Raw genomic sequence first — 18,257 nt, forward strand, 5'->3', positions numbered from 1 at the left:
CCATGCAGGTTTTGTTTTGATGATTTTCCGTTGGGTTGTTTTTTTTTTTTAAGAAAAATTTCAATGTCCTGCAGAACCTGTAGATTTTCTTCTAATTCAGATAACAGTGGCATAAAAACTTAAAGTACTAACTAGCACGTACTGTCTAGGAAGTTGTTCATAGAACAAACTAGCACTAACTAGTTCCACATGAAAAGACGGTGACCTTACTCGGGTCTAAACCAGAACATCTCTGCCCAGCGTTTTGAGACACTGGGTCACCCCAAGGATACTGCAGGTTCCTCTGACTTGCTCCATTCTGGCATTTGAACAAACAACTCGTGAAATTTCCTGCAGAGGCCTGGAATCCGTTTGGGCAGCACATCCTTCCTCTGCAAGTAAAAGCCCCAGGAAATCTGCTGCGTTCTGTGCAACAGAGCTAAAACAAAAGCAAAGGTACATGTTTTCACCTTTTTTCCCCTCTGACTTTCATTTTGAAATTTCATTCAAGTAGCAATCTTTGAAAGCTTTTGATCAGTTTTCATTGTTCTTGGCTGGCTTTTTAACCATGCTTCATACGTTGACTGTAGTTATTTTTTCAGACAGGGCATAAAAGCTGATTCTCATTTTCTTGTTACACTTAGTGGTGCTTTTTACAAACTGTCGGTGGCTTGTGGTCTTTTATTTTCCTTGCTAGTTTTTAAGTTGAATGGAAGCACCCCACGCGAGCCTAGCTTAGGGGAGAGTAGACTTTGTTGGTTATTTTGACTAAGATGGTGCTCTTAGGACAGGGGTGTGACTGGCATTTGCCCCTGCACCAGTTGCCTTGGCAAGGGTCCTCTGCACCGCGGGGTTTTAGCCAAGAGAACAGACACTTTCCTTGACTCCTGCACAAAGTGCTGCAAGTCTCTTGTGGCCCCGCATTTGGCGGACAGAGAGGCAGCGTAAAGCATATGATGAAGCCCCAGCATTTTGGTTGCCTGCAAAAGATTTTTGTGGTCCTGCTGAAAAGCAGACAGGCGGCTCTGGTTTGTTGATTGCCAATTACTCCTCTTTTAATCCACGGAACATCCACATTTAACGGTTTGCGCCAAGTTTACTAGTCTAAATGATTGCAAAACTCTTCCTTAATCAATAACAGACGTGTCTGGTAATTTGACTAACTGTATTTATTCCAAGAATTTTATTTCCAAAGGCCCCGGCACACACAGTAAAGGCAGCCACGCAAATTCAGTACGTGTAGACTGCCAAAAAAGTGGCTTATCACAACAGTTGTATAGGGGAACTTTGTATAGTGTTAATTCTGTGCTGTGAGTGATTTCCAGCTAGGTTTAGTTACAAGAAATAAGGAGGTATTTCTGTGAATTAGCTGAAAAAGGTTTAGATGATCCATCCGCTAAGTTCTACTTAGAGCTCCCTGGCATCTTTCTCAGCTGAATCCGCTAACGTTTTTGAAGTTTATTCCCTACTTCATCTTACATCCTGTCAGCTTCACTACTGTCAACTTCAATCTTTCAATACTCTCAAAGCAAGCCTTAGAAAAACTGTAAGGTTTGATTTTTTTCATGTTAGTTTTCTCTTTTTGTCCTCCCACTAATTTAGACCTTGTATTTTTAAGCTCCATTCTAAACCAAAAGGCTTAGAAATATTCTGAAAAAGAGATTATTACATAACTCTACACAATTAGTAAATTCCTAATAATCCCATCATTTGCATTACTGTGAGTTACTGGTAATTTTTGGAATTATTATAGGTTTACAATTTGGCTCATGCTATCTTTGAATATTTTGAAAAAAAGTTTAACAAAGATCCTAACAGAGAAAGTGTGGGCCAGACTTTTTCAAAATGACCTTTTGATCCTGTATCTCACATTTGATAGCCAATTTTCAGGTAGCTTTCTTCAGAATATTAAGCTTTTTCCAGATACCTGGAGCATAATGTCCAATATTTAAGGTGGGAAAAATAGCTTTTCTTCTCTTGTTCCGTGATAAGAGAAATCAACATGCTCTGGTGAACGTTTTAAAAAGCAGTCGTTTAGACAAAAGCGCTGTTTCTTGCACATCCTCCAAAATTAATTGAGGAACCCTTTTTCTCAGTCAGATGTCCATCTACTTTTACCGTCACCGCTTACTGTAAACCACAAGCCACCGTTGGCTATTTCTGCTATTACAAATACATTATTATGATTTCAGATAAAGCAAAACCTGCCATAGAAGTCTACCAAGAATTCCAGAGACACTGAATAAATAGAATCAGTACTGAAAAACAGCAGGAGAAAATTAACCGTAGAAAAATAAAACATTTTGGTTCACTGCCGATATCATTCAGCAATAGCTACAACTGGGTTAAGGCATTTTAAACTAAACTGAATGTGCACGCTGCCTTGTAAATACAAAGCTTAAGAATTTTTGTCTGTGAATTTAAGGCCAATTTAAAATGAAAATGTGAACTAGGGTGAAGTGAGTAGAAAGCTCAGAAACAGTCGGTATACGTAAGGTTGCAAGGCCCTGCCATTTGACAAGTAGCTGCACATTAGGAGAGAAGAAAATAAGACTATTTTTCACTCTCACTACAGTTATTAAGCTGAGAGAAAGTAGTGGCAGTGGACAGTGATAGAGACAGGGTAAATGGAAAAGTTATAAATTCCATTTTTATGTCCAAATTATGGGACTGCTAAGGCTTCTATTAGGAAATATCAGGCAGAGAGAAGCAGACAATTGGAAAATTGATTGAGTCATCCACATAAAAGACCTGGCAATACAATAGCTGACAACTCTGAAACAGCTTTTAGAATTTTAGATTTCTCCAACAAAATTGCAAACCCAAACTTTTAAAAAGTGCATGTATGTGTGTATATACATATATATGTTAATTCCCTCATTGTGACCAAGGACTTTCACAAACTCATAATGTCTAGATTTGGTTTTGAGAGATCCTTTTCAAAATTTATTCTTAGTTTGTAAAACTTAAATCTCACTTCACAAATTCTCACATAAATACAGATCCGTATGTACAAATTGCATTCTGACTGCACAGATGGTAATGGCAGAACAATGTATGCATAGATGAAAAATTGTTCATGTACAAGTGGAGATTTCATTAAGGCCACCTTTAAAAATGTGATCAGGCTATATACTCTCGGACGCTGGTCATAGTCGTCATCACACCTTCAGACTAACTCCTATCAAAACTGAAGCATTTTCTCCTCAGAATAGATGATACCTCAAATTAAGTTCTTTCCTAGTTTAGCAAAAGGTTTTTAGCAAAAAAAAAAAAATAAAAAAGGACTACAAATGCATACATCTAAATCTTTATGACTAAATAAACAATATATCTATTTTTTAATCCCAGACTCTTTTGAAGATTTGCATTTCCATGAGTCAGAATCATGAACAAGGAGTAAGTACTGTACCTGAATGTTTGCCAGTCTCTCTTTGGCACTCTCTACTTAGCTGTTATTGCATTTGATTATTGATGTTAATTTTATGCTTCACTTATGCTAAGGGTTATGTGGCAGTCTCACAGTCTTTCCACATCTTCTGTAATCTGTTACTGCCTTCTACTTTTGTCCTTTCTAAAACCATCCTCTCGTGCTTTATCTCCTGGTTCTCAAATCACTCCTCCAGGATGATTTCTGAAGGCTGTCCTTAATTCCACTACGTTTACCTCTAATATTCAGTGTATAAACCTCATCCATCATCCTAGCAGAGCATATCACGGATTTTAAAGAAGGCTTAAGAGCCATCAGCCTAATGCCAGTCATACAGTGCTACTGCTAGTGCTGATGGGATGCAGGGAGGCAGTGAAGCCAGGAACAAATTACACGTATGCAACCTTGAGCAGCCCTCAAGAGAAAAGGAAACCTAAGGGTCTTCTGATACCTGTGAAAAACAGCTGCAGCACTCCAGAGTTAGCTTGTAGGAACCTCTAGTAGTAACAGCGCGGATGGGCAACAAAGTCTAGGCATGATTTTGAAGACAGCTAAAATACACTGAACGCGTGGCCAGAGCAATTTACCCAAGGTCATACAGGGACTCAGTAGCACATCCCAACGAGGAATGCAAGCTCTCTGAATCCCACTCTGATGTTCTTCACTGAGAAATGCTGCCTCCTGTGTTTCTTTTCAACAGGGACATTTGAAGGTAAGGTTTCTCAAAGCAGGTCCAGAATCATATATTAGTGGATAGCTCTAAGAATATGTTTGAAATAACCTGGAGCCAATGAAGTTTTCCATGGGTAAGAAATGGACTTTAAAATTATTATTGTGTCACAAATCATCCCTAAAAATATTACTTCTGTGTAAGCATCCAAAGTGAACAACTCATCAGGGAGCTACAGTCAATAACTTTTCACTTTCTTTATGTGTGGGTTTTTTTTCCTTGCATACTTCTCCAAATTTATATCTGCCTCTTGCAAAAAATATTAAGACAAAATGGAGAAGCAAAGCCTGAAAGGGACTTCTGTGTTTGCTGTTGAGATATTTTCCCCAAAGGAAATCTAATTCTCTAATAAGGTGACCCATCTTCTACTATGAGACATCTTGCCTCTTACCTATAGTGAGTATCTGAACTTCTGCTCAGGCTACCTCACTTACAGCACGTAAATTGGTGTTGCAATGCTGTACCACTGAAATCTCTCTATCTTCATTTTAGGGTGGCTTTGCTTCTGGGTAGCATCACAAAATCACTATCCATTTGCTGCTTTTAGCAATCCCCACCCTCTTCTCTTCTGCACTGAACATCTAACAGCATATTAACTGCCTGGAAGTTCTATGTGCTGCATCGGGATTCAACAGCACACACAGAAAGGAAATATTCAGCACTGAAATTTACTCGCTTTGTTGCAGACCAATTCAGTTATGAGGAACAGAGCAACTCAAATGCTGCCAGGAATGTATTTTTTATTTTGAAACATGCCTTAGGTAATTGAGAGTAATTACTAAAACTGACAATGGGAAACAACACCCCAAATTAGTCTTTGGTTTTGGATCTTTATGTCTCAGATTTTTCATAGCTTTACCTTCTTTCTCCTTTATATTTCTCCTGCTCTACCCTTTGCCTCTTCTCCGTGGGTTTTTCCATGTTTCCTCCAGCACTCCCAAATGACGGGAGCCACCATGTAGGGCCTTCCTTTAAAGACACTTCCATTCCTTTAACAGCTCTTCTGACTACTAACATGAAAAGGTATTTTCAACAGTTGGAAAGCTTTAAATTGCTGTAATATGTAAGTGGACAAATCATAGAATGGTTGAGGTTGGAAGGGACCTTTGGAGGTCGCCTAGTCCAGCCCCCCTGCTCAAGCACGATCAGCCAAAACAGGTTGCTCAGGGCTGTGTCCAGTCAAGTTCTGAGTATCTGCAAGGATGGAGACTCCACAACGTCCCTGGGCAAACTGTGCCAGTGTTTGACTACCCTCAGAGTACAGAATTTTTTTCTTGTATTTAAATGGAATTTCCTGTATTTCAATGTGTGCCCATTGCCTCTTATCCTGTCACTGCACACCACTGAGAAGAGCTTGGCTTCCTCTTTGCTCTCACCTGTCAGGTATTTAGAAACATTGGTATGATCCCTCCAAGCCTTCTCTTTTCCAGACTGAACAGTCCCAGCTCTCTCAGGCTCTCCTTGTATGAAAGATGCTACAGTCCCTTTATCATCTTCATGGCTCTTCACTGAACTCAATACAGCAAGTCCATGTCTTTCTTTACTGGTTAGACCAAAGTTCTGTACTTAAGGTGTGGCCTCCCAGAGCTAAGGAGTCACCTTTCTCAACCTTGCTGGCAATGCTCCTCCTAATGCAGCTTAGGATGCAGCTGGCCTTCTTTGTTGCTAGGGCACATTGCTGACTCATGTTCAACTTGGTGTCCACCAGAACCCCCAGGTCCTTCTCTGCCAAACTGCTTTCCAGCCCCAGCATGGACTGGTGCATGGAGGTGTTCGTCCCCAGGTACAGGACTCTGCATTTCACTTTCTTGAACTTCATGACGTTCCTCTCTGCTCATTTCTACTACCTGTTGAGGTTCCTCTGAATGGCAGCACACCCAACTTCTGTATCAGCTACTTCTCCCAGTTTTGTATCATCTGAAAACTTTCTGAGGCTGCATTCTGCCACATTGTGAGAATCATTAAGGAAGATGTTAAACAGTACTGGATGCAGTATCCACCCCTGGGCTTCACCACTAGTGACTGGCCTTACAGCCGGACTTTGCGTCAGCAATCACAACACTCTAGGCCTGGCCATTCAGCAAATTTTCAATCCTCCTCACTGTTCATTTCTGTAACCCACATTCAGCATGTCTATTAGGATGAATCATATACGTGTATGCAAATCCGATTATGCTGCAGGTCTTTTTTTCCTAGTCTTTCCCCATTCTTCTAACACTATGTTAGAAGGGTTGTTACCCCATTCCCATACATAGTTTAATGCCCCTGCCATTCCCAGAGCGGGGGCGGGTGTGTGTGTTTGGATGGAAGAATCCATCCTGTGACTGGTGTAGGAGCTGTGCAGTTCAGGGGCAGTAATAGTTGAGCCTTTAATTTTTTTGAAATTTGCTAATTGTTAGTTTTCTCCCAGGGACACACCCACATTTCACTTTTTTCACCTGTTGGCTTCAGGGTAGAACTGAAATTCACAGGGAACATTAGGGAGCCATGTAATTTCTTAGTTACAGGCTTGCAAAACCCTCAGGTTTTGCATGTCACAGAGGCTACAACTGAAGCCATATTTCAGATGTTATTTTCAGCAGCAGCAAGAGGTTGCGGTTTGGAGCGGTGGAGGGGTCGGGGGGAACGTTGGATTTTTTTAAACTATGGGACTCCTTTGCTCAGGTTCGGGTCCATCCAGTCAGGATCACCTTATGACATTTCCACAAAGCGCAGGGAACCTGCAGCTTCTGCTTGCCACCCCAGTAGAAATGATAAGGATCTGTGAAAAAGGTGTTGGTTTTTTTTTCCATAGAAAAGCTCATTCTGTACTTCATTTTCTGTTGTGGTTATTTTTAGGCACTCCAGACACCAAAAAAATGTTACTGCAGAAACACCCTGTAGCTACCAGATCTTGTAAAGAAATAGCTAACTTAGCTTAACCTAGTTAGCTTACTACTGAGAGTAACATGCCCACTGCTCAGTAAAACTATCCACCGGAGTATTTACCCCCATGAGCAGCCAAGTCTTGAAGCTCTCAATTTAAAACTAGCTGTAGGGGATTCACCTTGGCTGAAGTCCCTCTAGTAACTGCATTAAAGAGATGCAGTTAGGTTTTATGCATGGGGTGGCGGGTTGAATTTGTGGGTGTGTAGGAGCGCTACCATAACAGCCTAGCACAAATTCATGTTCTTGCAGGTAACTCTGGTCCGCTCTTTACAGTAAAAGAAAAGTTGCGCGTATAATAGCCAATATCAGGTCACCCTGTCTGAAAAATTATACATATGCTGCACTTGCAGATTTTTTTCTTGCTCAGCTGGGGGAAAGGGAGACTTTTTCAATTCTCAGTGCTCAGACTTAGCTGAATTAGGTTTCATAAATACCTGTTTTCTGAGCTATCACAGAAAATACAATGCATGTTTTAGGAACTTAAGTCTTTCACAGGGAACAAGATTCTAATTTAGAAAATTAAGAGCAGTTCCTGAGGTCTTACCAGGTTTATCAGATCTACGCTTTGCTGTAGCTTTTATAGATGTCAAATATGGGGGTAGCCAGATCTCCATCCTAGCCTACCTACCTTTTTGAGACTGACTGATCAGTGGCAGGACTCACCCAAGCTATAATTTCTGGAGGTGTTTAAAAAAAATAAATCCAAAATTATGATAGTGTATGGACTTGGACCCTGACACACAGCATTCTATAAACACAGAAATTCAGCAATCACTGAATGAACAACTGTAGTCCCTAGGTCTGCTAGCAATAAAACACATGCCTGTGACGCTGACCAGTATAATTTTTGTGGAAAAAAACCCATCTATATAAATTCATTAAGCATTTGTATTATCAGAGTTATAGTCAGTAAAATAATACAAAAGCACATAAGACACGCGTATGCTTTTCTCTCCTACCATAAGAAAAACAAAGCCGTGTATTCCCTCTAACTTGGAAATCAATGGGAAATAAATATGTAAATACCTTTAATTCCATGAGCTTAAACTATGTTAAAGTCACTGTTTTCTTTCAACCTCAAGCAAAGACATTCTCCAAATCTCTCAAAACCTTGCCACACTCAGTTCTCTAGCCCAAAAAAACCAAAGGCATAACCCAGTATTCCTGATATTTTTAACTAAGACCATGAAGGAAAATAATGTCTAAAATGGTGCTTTGTACATCATAAAATAACATCAAAGAGAACAAACAACCTTTGTGGTTCACCCTTCTACAGTATGTCACTCTGTGGGAGCAGTACAGAAATGGGGTTAACACAGAGTTTCTGGAACAGTGCACTCGTCCTCTTTTCTGTTTTTTATTTCATTTGCTCAAAGCTGACCAGAGGGAAAGAGCGTGCGGCTACCATTATCCGCTTCAAGGTCTTATAACAGCCATGCAATATATCACTTAAAAAAAAATATTTTTTAAATGAACAAGTTGCCCTCGAGGCTGAAGACTCACAAAACCTCCCATGCTAGATAAAACCACCGCTTTCGGTTTCAGATACGGCCCCTGCTGCGACTGCTCTTTTGAAGTGCTCACAGGTAGGGGCAGCTCAGCAGAGGAAGCCCTGCTGTTTTAAACCAAGGAGCCTGAACCCGCAGAGATTACTTTCGGCTTGTTCTGGAAAAAAACTCCTGCTGAGCTGCAGGTAGAGGTATTCAAACAGGAGGGTGATAGGTACATTAGAAACATTGCAATTGATTAAATGACATTTTGCATGGGAGAGAGGTTCAAATTTAAGGTAAGGTCTTTGCACCTAACAGTAACATAGCTATAAACTGAATTTTAACCTGTGTTTTAAGGCTAGTGCCTTACCTTTGCTTTGGGAGTGAATTTTTAACTACACCTGAGACTGAAGATGTTGTGGTATCACCTGCCTTTGAAGTAGATACTGAGACGTCTCTCTGCAATGAGAAGCAAGTCTTTAAGTCAAGTTCCAACTAAGCTACAGCAAATTTAAAGCCAATGCTTCAAGACAGCAGGTTTCTTTGTCTGCAGAGAGGAGCTTCAACCCCAGCTGTGAGTACTTCAAAGGCATAGATGCCACAGCTGGAACTAGAGCTAGAATTACGATGCCAGCCTCAACACACGCTAGGTTTTATGATCCAAAGGTTTCCAGCATCAGTTTTATGAATGTACACATTTTAATAAATTAGAAGCCATCTATAACACCAATTTGCAATTTTAAATACAGCTACACTCTAAAAAATTATTTAGATGAAGTAGACGTTTTAGCATTTGTGAATTATTTACATTTGTCAGAGGCCTTCCTTTCCAAAGGATCACAAATACACCTCCTGTAGTTTTGTAAGGTGCTGAAAGTAAGATTTGCCTTTATTAGCATGTCAGGGAGAACTCTTCCTATGATCAATCAAGGCCTCTGAAATATTTATACAATATACTGAGGAACGACTTCACAGCCCAGCCAAGTACAGCGTGCCCCGCAAAAAGGCCAGTGCTACTATACAGAGAGGTAGCATTATTCCCCAGACTTTATTCAGAAATAACCAGAACACTTCAGGCATGCAGCTTGGTACGTGAAGGGAGAGCTAAGAGCAAGGTTGCAGCTTTTGCCAGTCTCTAAGTGTGGCAAGGTGGGTGAGAACGAGCTCCTCACCACACAGACACTGCATTCAGGGGAAGTTCAAATCACTCGGGGAAAAGCACAGATTTTATAATATTGTAAAAACAAACAAACAAACAAAAAATTATCCCTGTGATACATTGTTTAACAGTGTTTCCTAGATTAATCCACAGACCCCCCCCATCTTATCCCTGATCCACAGAGACGTAGTTCCATCATTCTCCTTTCCTTCTGACTTTGGAGTCTAAAGAGAGGATCTAGATGCGGGCAAGGGACACAAAAGGAGAACTCCCCACTGCTCCATTGTCTACAGGGGGTGTTAAGCCAACAGGATGAGTGGTAAAATATCTTAAGAATAGGCTTTTTGGGGGTTGTCAATTCCATTTTTTAGTCATGAGTTTTATTTTCTCTGAAATGAAGCTCTACTTTTAAGAGTTTGCCCTTTTATTTTTAATGAAAAAGCTAAGTCAATAATTTACAGCTTTGCTGACAAAAAGGTCTCTTAAAAAACTTCTCTAGATTTCCTTGGTGAAGTAGCTTTATTTTACTTTCTCTTCATTATTTGATGAACAAAGCATTCTAGTTTATTTGGCTTTATTTATAAGTTTCCCGTCCTTCAGAAATAAAATGAAAAGAGGACAAAAAAAGTAAGAGAATGGGGTGAAATCAGGAGGAAAAACTAAATTAAACCATAGAAAGCGCGATGCTTCCTAAGAGTCCTTTCTACATACTCATTACACCTCCCATTTCCTCCTTTCCTCCTCTGGGCAAGAGGCAATACTCCATTTTACTAGCCCACGATGAGAAGCTATACAATGTTTGCTATCTCTCTGGCCAGTCTGGAATTACTGTCAATTAAGCTGCTCTGTGCAAGAGATATTAAAGAGTATCTCTTGTTCCATACTGGGGTTTACATTTTGTCTACAGCTATGAAGCTTTTTCAGTCTTTTTAGCAAGAGCAGTACAATGTCTTTGGAGGGATTATACGCTTGCCCTTTTCTTACTGTGACTTAAAGTATAATAGAGAGCTATGGAGTAAATATAATGCTGTAATTAACTGGAGTGGCTCTGCTGATGTTATTAACTATAAGCGTGTAACTCAAGTGGCTTCTGAATAGCCACAGAGGCCCAAGAGTGAAATACAGTTCTCTATTCACTTCATAGCCATCTGTTATTATTAAAGTATGTTGGGTTTTCCAGTTAATGCTGAAAGTTTTAAAGTAAGGCATCACTATGAGATGTTGGAAAATGCTTTTCTAGGTGGTATGTGATTGGGGGAGCAGGCACAAATTCTAATACTCTAATAATACATTATTTTATTGTGTATTATTTTACTGTGCATTATTTCACTACTTACAGTGAAGGCATGCTTATAATTCTGATTACCCTTTTTTTTTTTCCCCCAATGCAGTATTCTTTTTCATTCTAATTCTTCATTCTGAGCAGTTTATGTACATCCAACATAACTATATTCTGCATTTGGGAGGAGTGGAAAACATACAGTTCAAAGCCATTACAGCTCTCCCTGCTCTGTGGTACAGAGCCCAGCTTGTGTGATTTGTCGCAGCTTTATTAAGGTTAACGTTCCAGTAACTGGTAGAGCATCTATTGCTCCTGTGGTTTTCAGCTGATCACGCTCATGATGTCCTTCTCATCTGCTTTCCCTTGCATACTAAACATTTATATTTCGAAAATAGTATGCTTAAAATTTCACCTTTTAATTCACGTGCAAGCAGCTAAAAGTTTTTATTTTTAAGGTGCTTATGCCATTTCTGGCACCTGGGAAAGCAGGACAGGAACCCTGGCTGGGAGAAAAAAGCTTAGCAGGCATCGATCCTTAAGCTTTTAGCACAGAATTGGAATTTCCTGAATTTTTTGGTGCTTCCCTTATTACATGCAGCATCACTCTAGTTCTATTTTTAGAAATTGAAGATATTTCAGGACAAATTATTAAAAACATGAAATTGGTCACAACAGGGAGCTAATCACTCAAAGGAATACAACAAGCTGGGCAAGATGGACCTCACCACTTTCCTTTATAATAGTACTCTGGCCAAATGTTTCAACTATAGCGGAGTACCCACAAGTCTCTGTCAAGCCACTGCAGTTGCATGTAAAGAACTAGGGGCTGAGATGAAAACAGTCAGTAGAAATGTGAATCCAGTTGCTGATGGGCGGGATGTGGAGATGGGATTGTGGAGCATTGTTCAAATTTGGGACACAATCAGATCTAGGACTGAAGTTTGAGACTAAAGTAACCAAAGCTTGTTTATTACAGGACTCTGTAAAGATGGTTGTGTTGCTGAATGCCAGTGACCCCCACAGGGCCAGCAAACGCATATTGTCAAAGGTGACTTTACAGATGGATATGGTTTGTTGAAAGACAGTAACGTCCAGGGCAAAGATGAGGGAATTAGATGAGCATAAACTGAATTTAATATTCTGGTGGATGAGAACCACCCCAAGGGCTGCACAGCCAGGCACTAAGGGGGATGATGGGACCATCAGGACAGTGCCTTGCCAGCCAGGGCCCATCATACCACCCCAGTGGGACAAGCAGGGCACACCCAGGCATGGCAGCCAGGTTCAGCCAAGGGTCCAGATCAGAAAAGTTCATGGCAATGAGACAGGGCCAAGATCAAGCTGGGAAGTCAAGTTTGCTGATCAGGGTTATGATCATGTCTGATGAGGATAATCAGGGTCAGGCACAGCCCAGTTGTTGCTAGGCAGGTTCAAGGTCAGGCTAGGAAGTCCTTTTGTGGGTTGGGGAATAAATCAACAGGATCTGTGGCCAGACATGGGCATGGCTGTGGCTGAGCTGGAGACTGAAACTTCTGTGACATCATTCATTGGGAAAGGTCTAATGGCCCCCGGCTGAACTGAAATTGAGCTCCTGAGCCATGGGCAGGGGTGGGGAGAGGCCCCAGGTGAGGCTGGTCAAGGCCATTAAAGCCTATTAGTGCCCTCAGGGCCCTGAGAATAGATGATGATGAGTATTTACAACAGTCCCTGAGCTACCTTTAAGATTCAGAATTGGGGTGGAGGCTCAAGACCTAGATTGAGCAGATAGCTTTAAACCGTGTCAGATAAACCCCACAGAATTAGGATGTGGGCTGCCAGCAGCAGCACGGTTAGGTCTATAGAAGGTCTCACTCAAGTATAGTTAAGGTTAAGTTCCACTCAGGGAATAAGTGGTAGAGGAAGAGGCACAGTTTATTGCTGGATCAGTCAAGACTAGGATAAGAGTTGTGGCTGGTTGAGTAAGTAAATTGTGTTTAGTTTTAAGATGAGAACAGATTGCCTTGCAGTGTCTGCCTATAGGGCTGGGACACATTTTTTGCCAACTGGGACTGAAAATCCAGGTATTGCCTGAGCTTACTAAGAAGGCAAAATGGCAAAAAATGAAAATGCTTTTTCTGGTGATTTTCTTATGGGTGTGAACAGGAATAAACTGCACGTCAGCTGAAAGCAAGGGTGAGAGCTTGGCTAAACTTTTTCCTTCAGAAAAATAGATTTTGTGTGTGTCAGTGGTCAGTTTAACACGGACAAATCCTGAATGTGAATCCTCCTTCTGAAGATATTTTGGTTGCAATCGATGTTATTGAATATTACGTTTGAAGCTGAAACAAAAACATCTGGGCTTCAGTGGTCCCAGTGCTCTGTTGACCTAGATGGAAAATTGGCCGGTCTTTCACAGGGTTTTTCTTAGGTGACCACTTTGGACACACCATCGTATTAAAGCTGCCTGGGTGCAGCGCTGCTGACTTTATCCCTGGAAGTAATTCTGCTGGTAACATTTTGAACATCAGCAAGGGCAAGTGGCAAAGCTTGCGCTTATACGGTGGCAGTGCATTAATTGAAAGTATGAGGGCTCTGTATAGCCAGGTCTTGTCACAGGAAGAAAAATTGATCAAATTATGCAAAGCCTTCCATTTAAAAAAAAAAAAAAAAAACACGTCTTTAAACAAATGAAGTAATGTTGTCTCCAGTAGGGAAGGAAGGAGTAGCTCCTCAGACTAATCTAGCCTTCCTATGGGGGCATCATGAAAATTCAGTTTGTCAGGTTTTTTTACTGTAATAGATATTATAGAGACATTAAAGATAACTTTATTCTAGGACTATGTTACAGGATTAATAATGCAAACCTGCATTATTATAAACCAGTTTTTAGTATGGTAATTCATGTTAGTAAAGGAAAATAATCTTCCCTTCTTCCAGCACATGCTCACATTTGGCAGCCTTTAAGCTGCCAACACACTCCTCCTCCCTCCGGTAGCATTCTGATGATGCTACTGGGGACATCCTCAGAGAAAAGGACAAGATTTTTGCAGCGCTTTGTCTCCAACATGAAATTTCTATTGCTGTCAAAAGAGAGTATCTCTGTGGTTATCACTGACATCTTGACAGGAAGAAGGAAAAAAAAATTATTGATGCACATGAACACAAAATCAAACGACCTGTGAATAGATGTTTATATTAGCAGAAACCCATTCCTTTGAAAAAGTGTATGCACATACTGAGCAAGGTGCAGGGTTTATGGAATAGTTTTGTAGTGATGGCCAAGACAGATGAGGATAAATGTCTCTCTTCTTTTGATTCTCCTGGACCTCTTTCTCTATGTTCTGTTCCACATTCTAATGCGGGAAAGGGTAGCAAAAACGGACATTTTGGATGTATAGATGTTATTGAATGAAACTTTCATTCATTGTAAAAGGATTAATCTTTACTTTAAAACCTAGTATAACTCTTTTCAACTTTTGCCAAAGATACTGCTGAAGTATCTTTTTCCCTGCAGTGGAGCCTACCAGTTTTCATTTGACTGCCCGTCCCAGCATAAGTTTTTATTTGCAGATATTTTGGACGTGCTTCTGTGACATTTAACCTTGCTTTGTCTAATGTGGGCATGGAGTTCAGAGTTTGGTTTCACTAGGCACGGTATCTGAACATTAGACACTTGGGATAGCATTTTTTTTTTAAGTGTCATGTTATGGCTGTATGGTGAATCTCCAGTTCATTTTGCTATATTCCTTAATTTAGCCCAAGTGTATATCTATGCAATAGCATATGCATAGAAAAGTATTCTGCTGTATGTTAGAATAAGGGCAGGTAGTAATGGTACCAGTATTGAAAATGGCAAGGTGGAAAAGCAGTATATTTACAATCCTGATTTTCAACTGGCATCTACTGCAAAGGCAGGCATTATAGGAATCTGATCAAGACCCTTTTGGAATCAGTGGGAATTTTCCCATAAACATACTTGTCTCTAGGTCATTCACTAGATTTTTAATTAGCTTGGTGATGAAATGATGTCATATTAACGATTCTGCCATTAACTGCAGAAGTAGCATTTGTGAAGGAGGTGTTTTGATAAGGTTATGCCATTAGGTTAGCACTACTGATTTTTATCAAGTAGCCTACCCATTGTGCTCTCCCCAGACATGAAAACACTATGGTCTGCTCCTCTAAGCAATGTCTGACAGCAACTAAAGTTGCTACATGCAAGAAATAAATACAAAAATAAAAAATAAAACATTGAGCATAACTGCAAGAAATTAACTAGCCCGGTGTGGAGCCAAGCCCGTTTGTGGCCTGAGTCCAAGACCATTTCACTGCAGAAAGGATGGACAACTTGCGGACTGTTTAAGTTTTATCACCTTCAAATCCTCATGCATCACAGACAAAATTGAGCTAACTGTTTTCCAATCCATTATGAAAACCCAGAGTGCCCAGCTATTCACGGATTTGTTTGTTTGTGGTTCCTGGATGTTTCTGGTTCTGTTGAATGCCTTCAAAGAGAGAAGAGAGGACAAGGATTAAATATTAGGCTGTAATTGAAAGTGATGATTTAAAAAATATTTTCTAAAAGGAACATTGTGCTGCTTGTGAACTCTGTCCTGTTTTCATCTTTGACAGCTACCACAATCGGGCTGTTATTCACAAAGGCTTCAGAAACAGCGTGGTCTATTCCACCCCAGTGCCTCTCCTTTAGTAAGCTTTTCATGAAGACATCCAACATTTCACCTACGTACGTGTCTAGCTGTCAGGCAGCATGAACTGAAATCCCAGGAAGCACCAAGATCGGGTAGCTGGCAGCACTGAGCACATACCCCGCTATGACTTCTGTAGAGTTTATACCCTCCAGATTGGGGTACAACTGTAGAAGAGTGGTCAAAAGCAAGAAGAGGGTTAATCTGGGATTAGTCAGGAACAGATTAGGACTTGGACATCAAGTTGTATAATTGAAAAAGAGAGAGAAAGAGAGGAAAAAAATCTCTTAAATGGAGGTTTGTTGGTTTTTTTTCAGGGGCACTTAGCTAGAGCTAGAGAAAAGCCAGTCTCTTCAAACATGAATGCCTACACTGAGTCAACAGCAGGGTAATTCAAACACGTAATTTATATTTCAGGACCTCAATCTGAGCAATATGAATGTTTAAATAAGCAAAGATACGCTATTCAGCAAAGCCCCTTCTCTTTCTCCCAAATTGTAGCATTTCTTACATTTGATGTTTCAGTGGGAGTTCTACATATTGCTAAATCAAGACATCAAAGTGTTCTGTGAAATTGACAAGTAATTAATGGATACTGTTTTCCAGTCACACCCCTACAGAAGCCACTGTTTTACTATTTGCTGTCCTCCATGAGGAACTTTAGGTTTAAGAAATGTTGATGGCTATTTTTCCAACAAAACACAATGAGGTAATTAATAAAAAAAAAAATAAACCCGATCAAATTAATTATTTTTGTTTGCTCTTTGCTAATGATTCAAAAACTCCAACAACATACATATAAAGGAAAGAACCATCTATGAAGGTGCTTGCTTTTATTTTTACTTGGAAAAATGACTACTATACAGCATGACCTCTAGTACAGCATGGAAACCACTCCTGTGAGAATACTTGGAGAAATCATTTTCATCCATCTATAAACTGGATTTCATTGGCAACCTGTAAGTACAGTGTAATGCTGTCGGGTTCACAGATACGAAGGATGTGGATGGATATAGGTTTACAGCGCTGTCGCTGTAAACTGGAGTGCTTCAGTGTACGCTGTTCTTTTCTCTAGATACGTATTTCTCTCCTACCCTGGGCAGAGTAATTTTATTCTCCCTGGGTACCAAGAGCCATACTTTAGGTTAGACTCTATATCTGTGATGGAAGGATGAAGCACTTGCACTTGCATTATTATATTCCTATGCAGATTACTCCACTTTGACTCAGATAGAGTGAAATTAAATTAAAAGCTGCTTACTTATTAGCTCCTTCCTGACAGCAGATAGCAAGGAAGGACAGAAACAGCATTTTCTTTGAGTTCTGTCTCGTTACTTGCCTCTCATGTGCAATAGGCCTGCTCGGGTTGTTTTATGATTTGCTGTTGCAGAGAAACAGCAAACCATCGGCATAACAGGAATAAGGAGGGAATTCTGATCCAGGCACTTAACTCTGAGTCAAATGTCTGCTGAAACAGCAGGTTTGCCTAGGGCTACGGGGAAGATTGCCAGACCCTGGTATATGCTATACACATAATGACAACACCCTGGGCAGTGCTGGGTCGTACAGCACCTGCCTGGATCCTCTGGCAGTAGCTGTAGCCAGCATCACATCCTCTGAGATAGGATATCATTTGCCTGGCTTCTTGTCTGCTCCCAGGATGGAGAGGAAGAGGGAGATAAGAAACCTTCAGCTCCTCTGACCACCGAGACTGGGATACCTAGGTATTCTCTAGGCAAATGGAAAGCTAGAAGGAAGGCTTTAGCTTAATTTTTCACACCAAGCAGTCACCAAAAGGTCTGGTAGATGGAAACCCCAAGATTTCAAGCACTAGTGAAAGAATTAAGAAGTTAAATACTTAAGAATTAAGTATTAATTATTAAGAAGTTAAATACCTGATTTCCCCAGGTGAATAGGGATTTGCACTCTTTATTACAAGATGCAAGGGCAGAGACAAGCGATGTATCCTGATGTATGCCGATAGAAATAATTTGGTAGGTAACAACACAGAACAAGTCTGAAAACTGTACTGCTTATAAGAGAGAGGCAAAAGAGAAAATAATTTTAAATATATATATATATGAACATTCTGAAAGACATATATTGCAGGCAGAAGTATCTTTAGATAGAATGTTTTCAAATTTTGCATGTCCTCTGAGATCCTGTCTTACCAGGATCTTCATGAAAAAGTAAAACACATTCCTTTCCCATTCACATCTTTGTTTTTTTATTTCCTGTTCCAGAAGAAACTCTCTACCATTTAGATGTGAAAAATCCCCAGGGGTTGCACAGAAGCTAAGAAATGTAAAAAAGGAAAATAGTCACAGTGATGCAACCCTAAACCTCTACAAAGTGTAAATATTATCCCAGCACCAAATTCAGATGAGGCATTGTAATTGAATGACTCCCATTTCTATGGTCACAAACCACAGTGCTTCAAGAGCATCTTTTTGCTATTATGATGTTACTATAAATCATTTTACATGCACTTAAGACTTCCCTCAGCTATCCCCACTTGCTTTAGTATTTAACTGCTTGGACTGAAAAATGTGAAAACCCTATCCACACGATAGA

At 40.2% G+C, this 18,257-nt stretch overlaps 1 protein-coding gene across 1 annotated transcript in view; it reads left to right on the top strand.

The window, feature by feature from the left end:
* The first annotated feature begins 3,331 nt into the window (after positions 1–3,331).
* CLNK (cytokine dependent hematopoietic cell linker) overlaps positions 3,332–18,257 on the top strand; it is a 57,963-nt gene continuing 43,037 nt past the window's right edge. The window contains exon 1 of the mRNA XM_054203489.1: positions 3,332–3,378. Within this exon, the coding sequence (XP_054059464.1) occupies positions 3,368–3,378 (11 nt within the window). The 5' untranslated portion in view covers positions 3,332–3,367. The remainder of the gene's footprint in view (positions 3,379–18,257) is intronic.

The sequence above is a fragment of the Rissa tridactyla genome, chromosome 5 (genome assembly GCF_028500815.1).
Source record: "Rissa tridactyla isolate bRisTri1 chromosome 5, bRisTri1.patW.cur.20221130, whole genome shotgun sequence".
Lineage (NCBI taxonomy): Eukaryota > Metazoa > Chordata > Aves > Charadriiformes > Laridae > Rissa > Rissa tridactyla.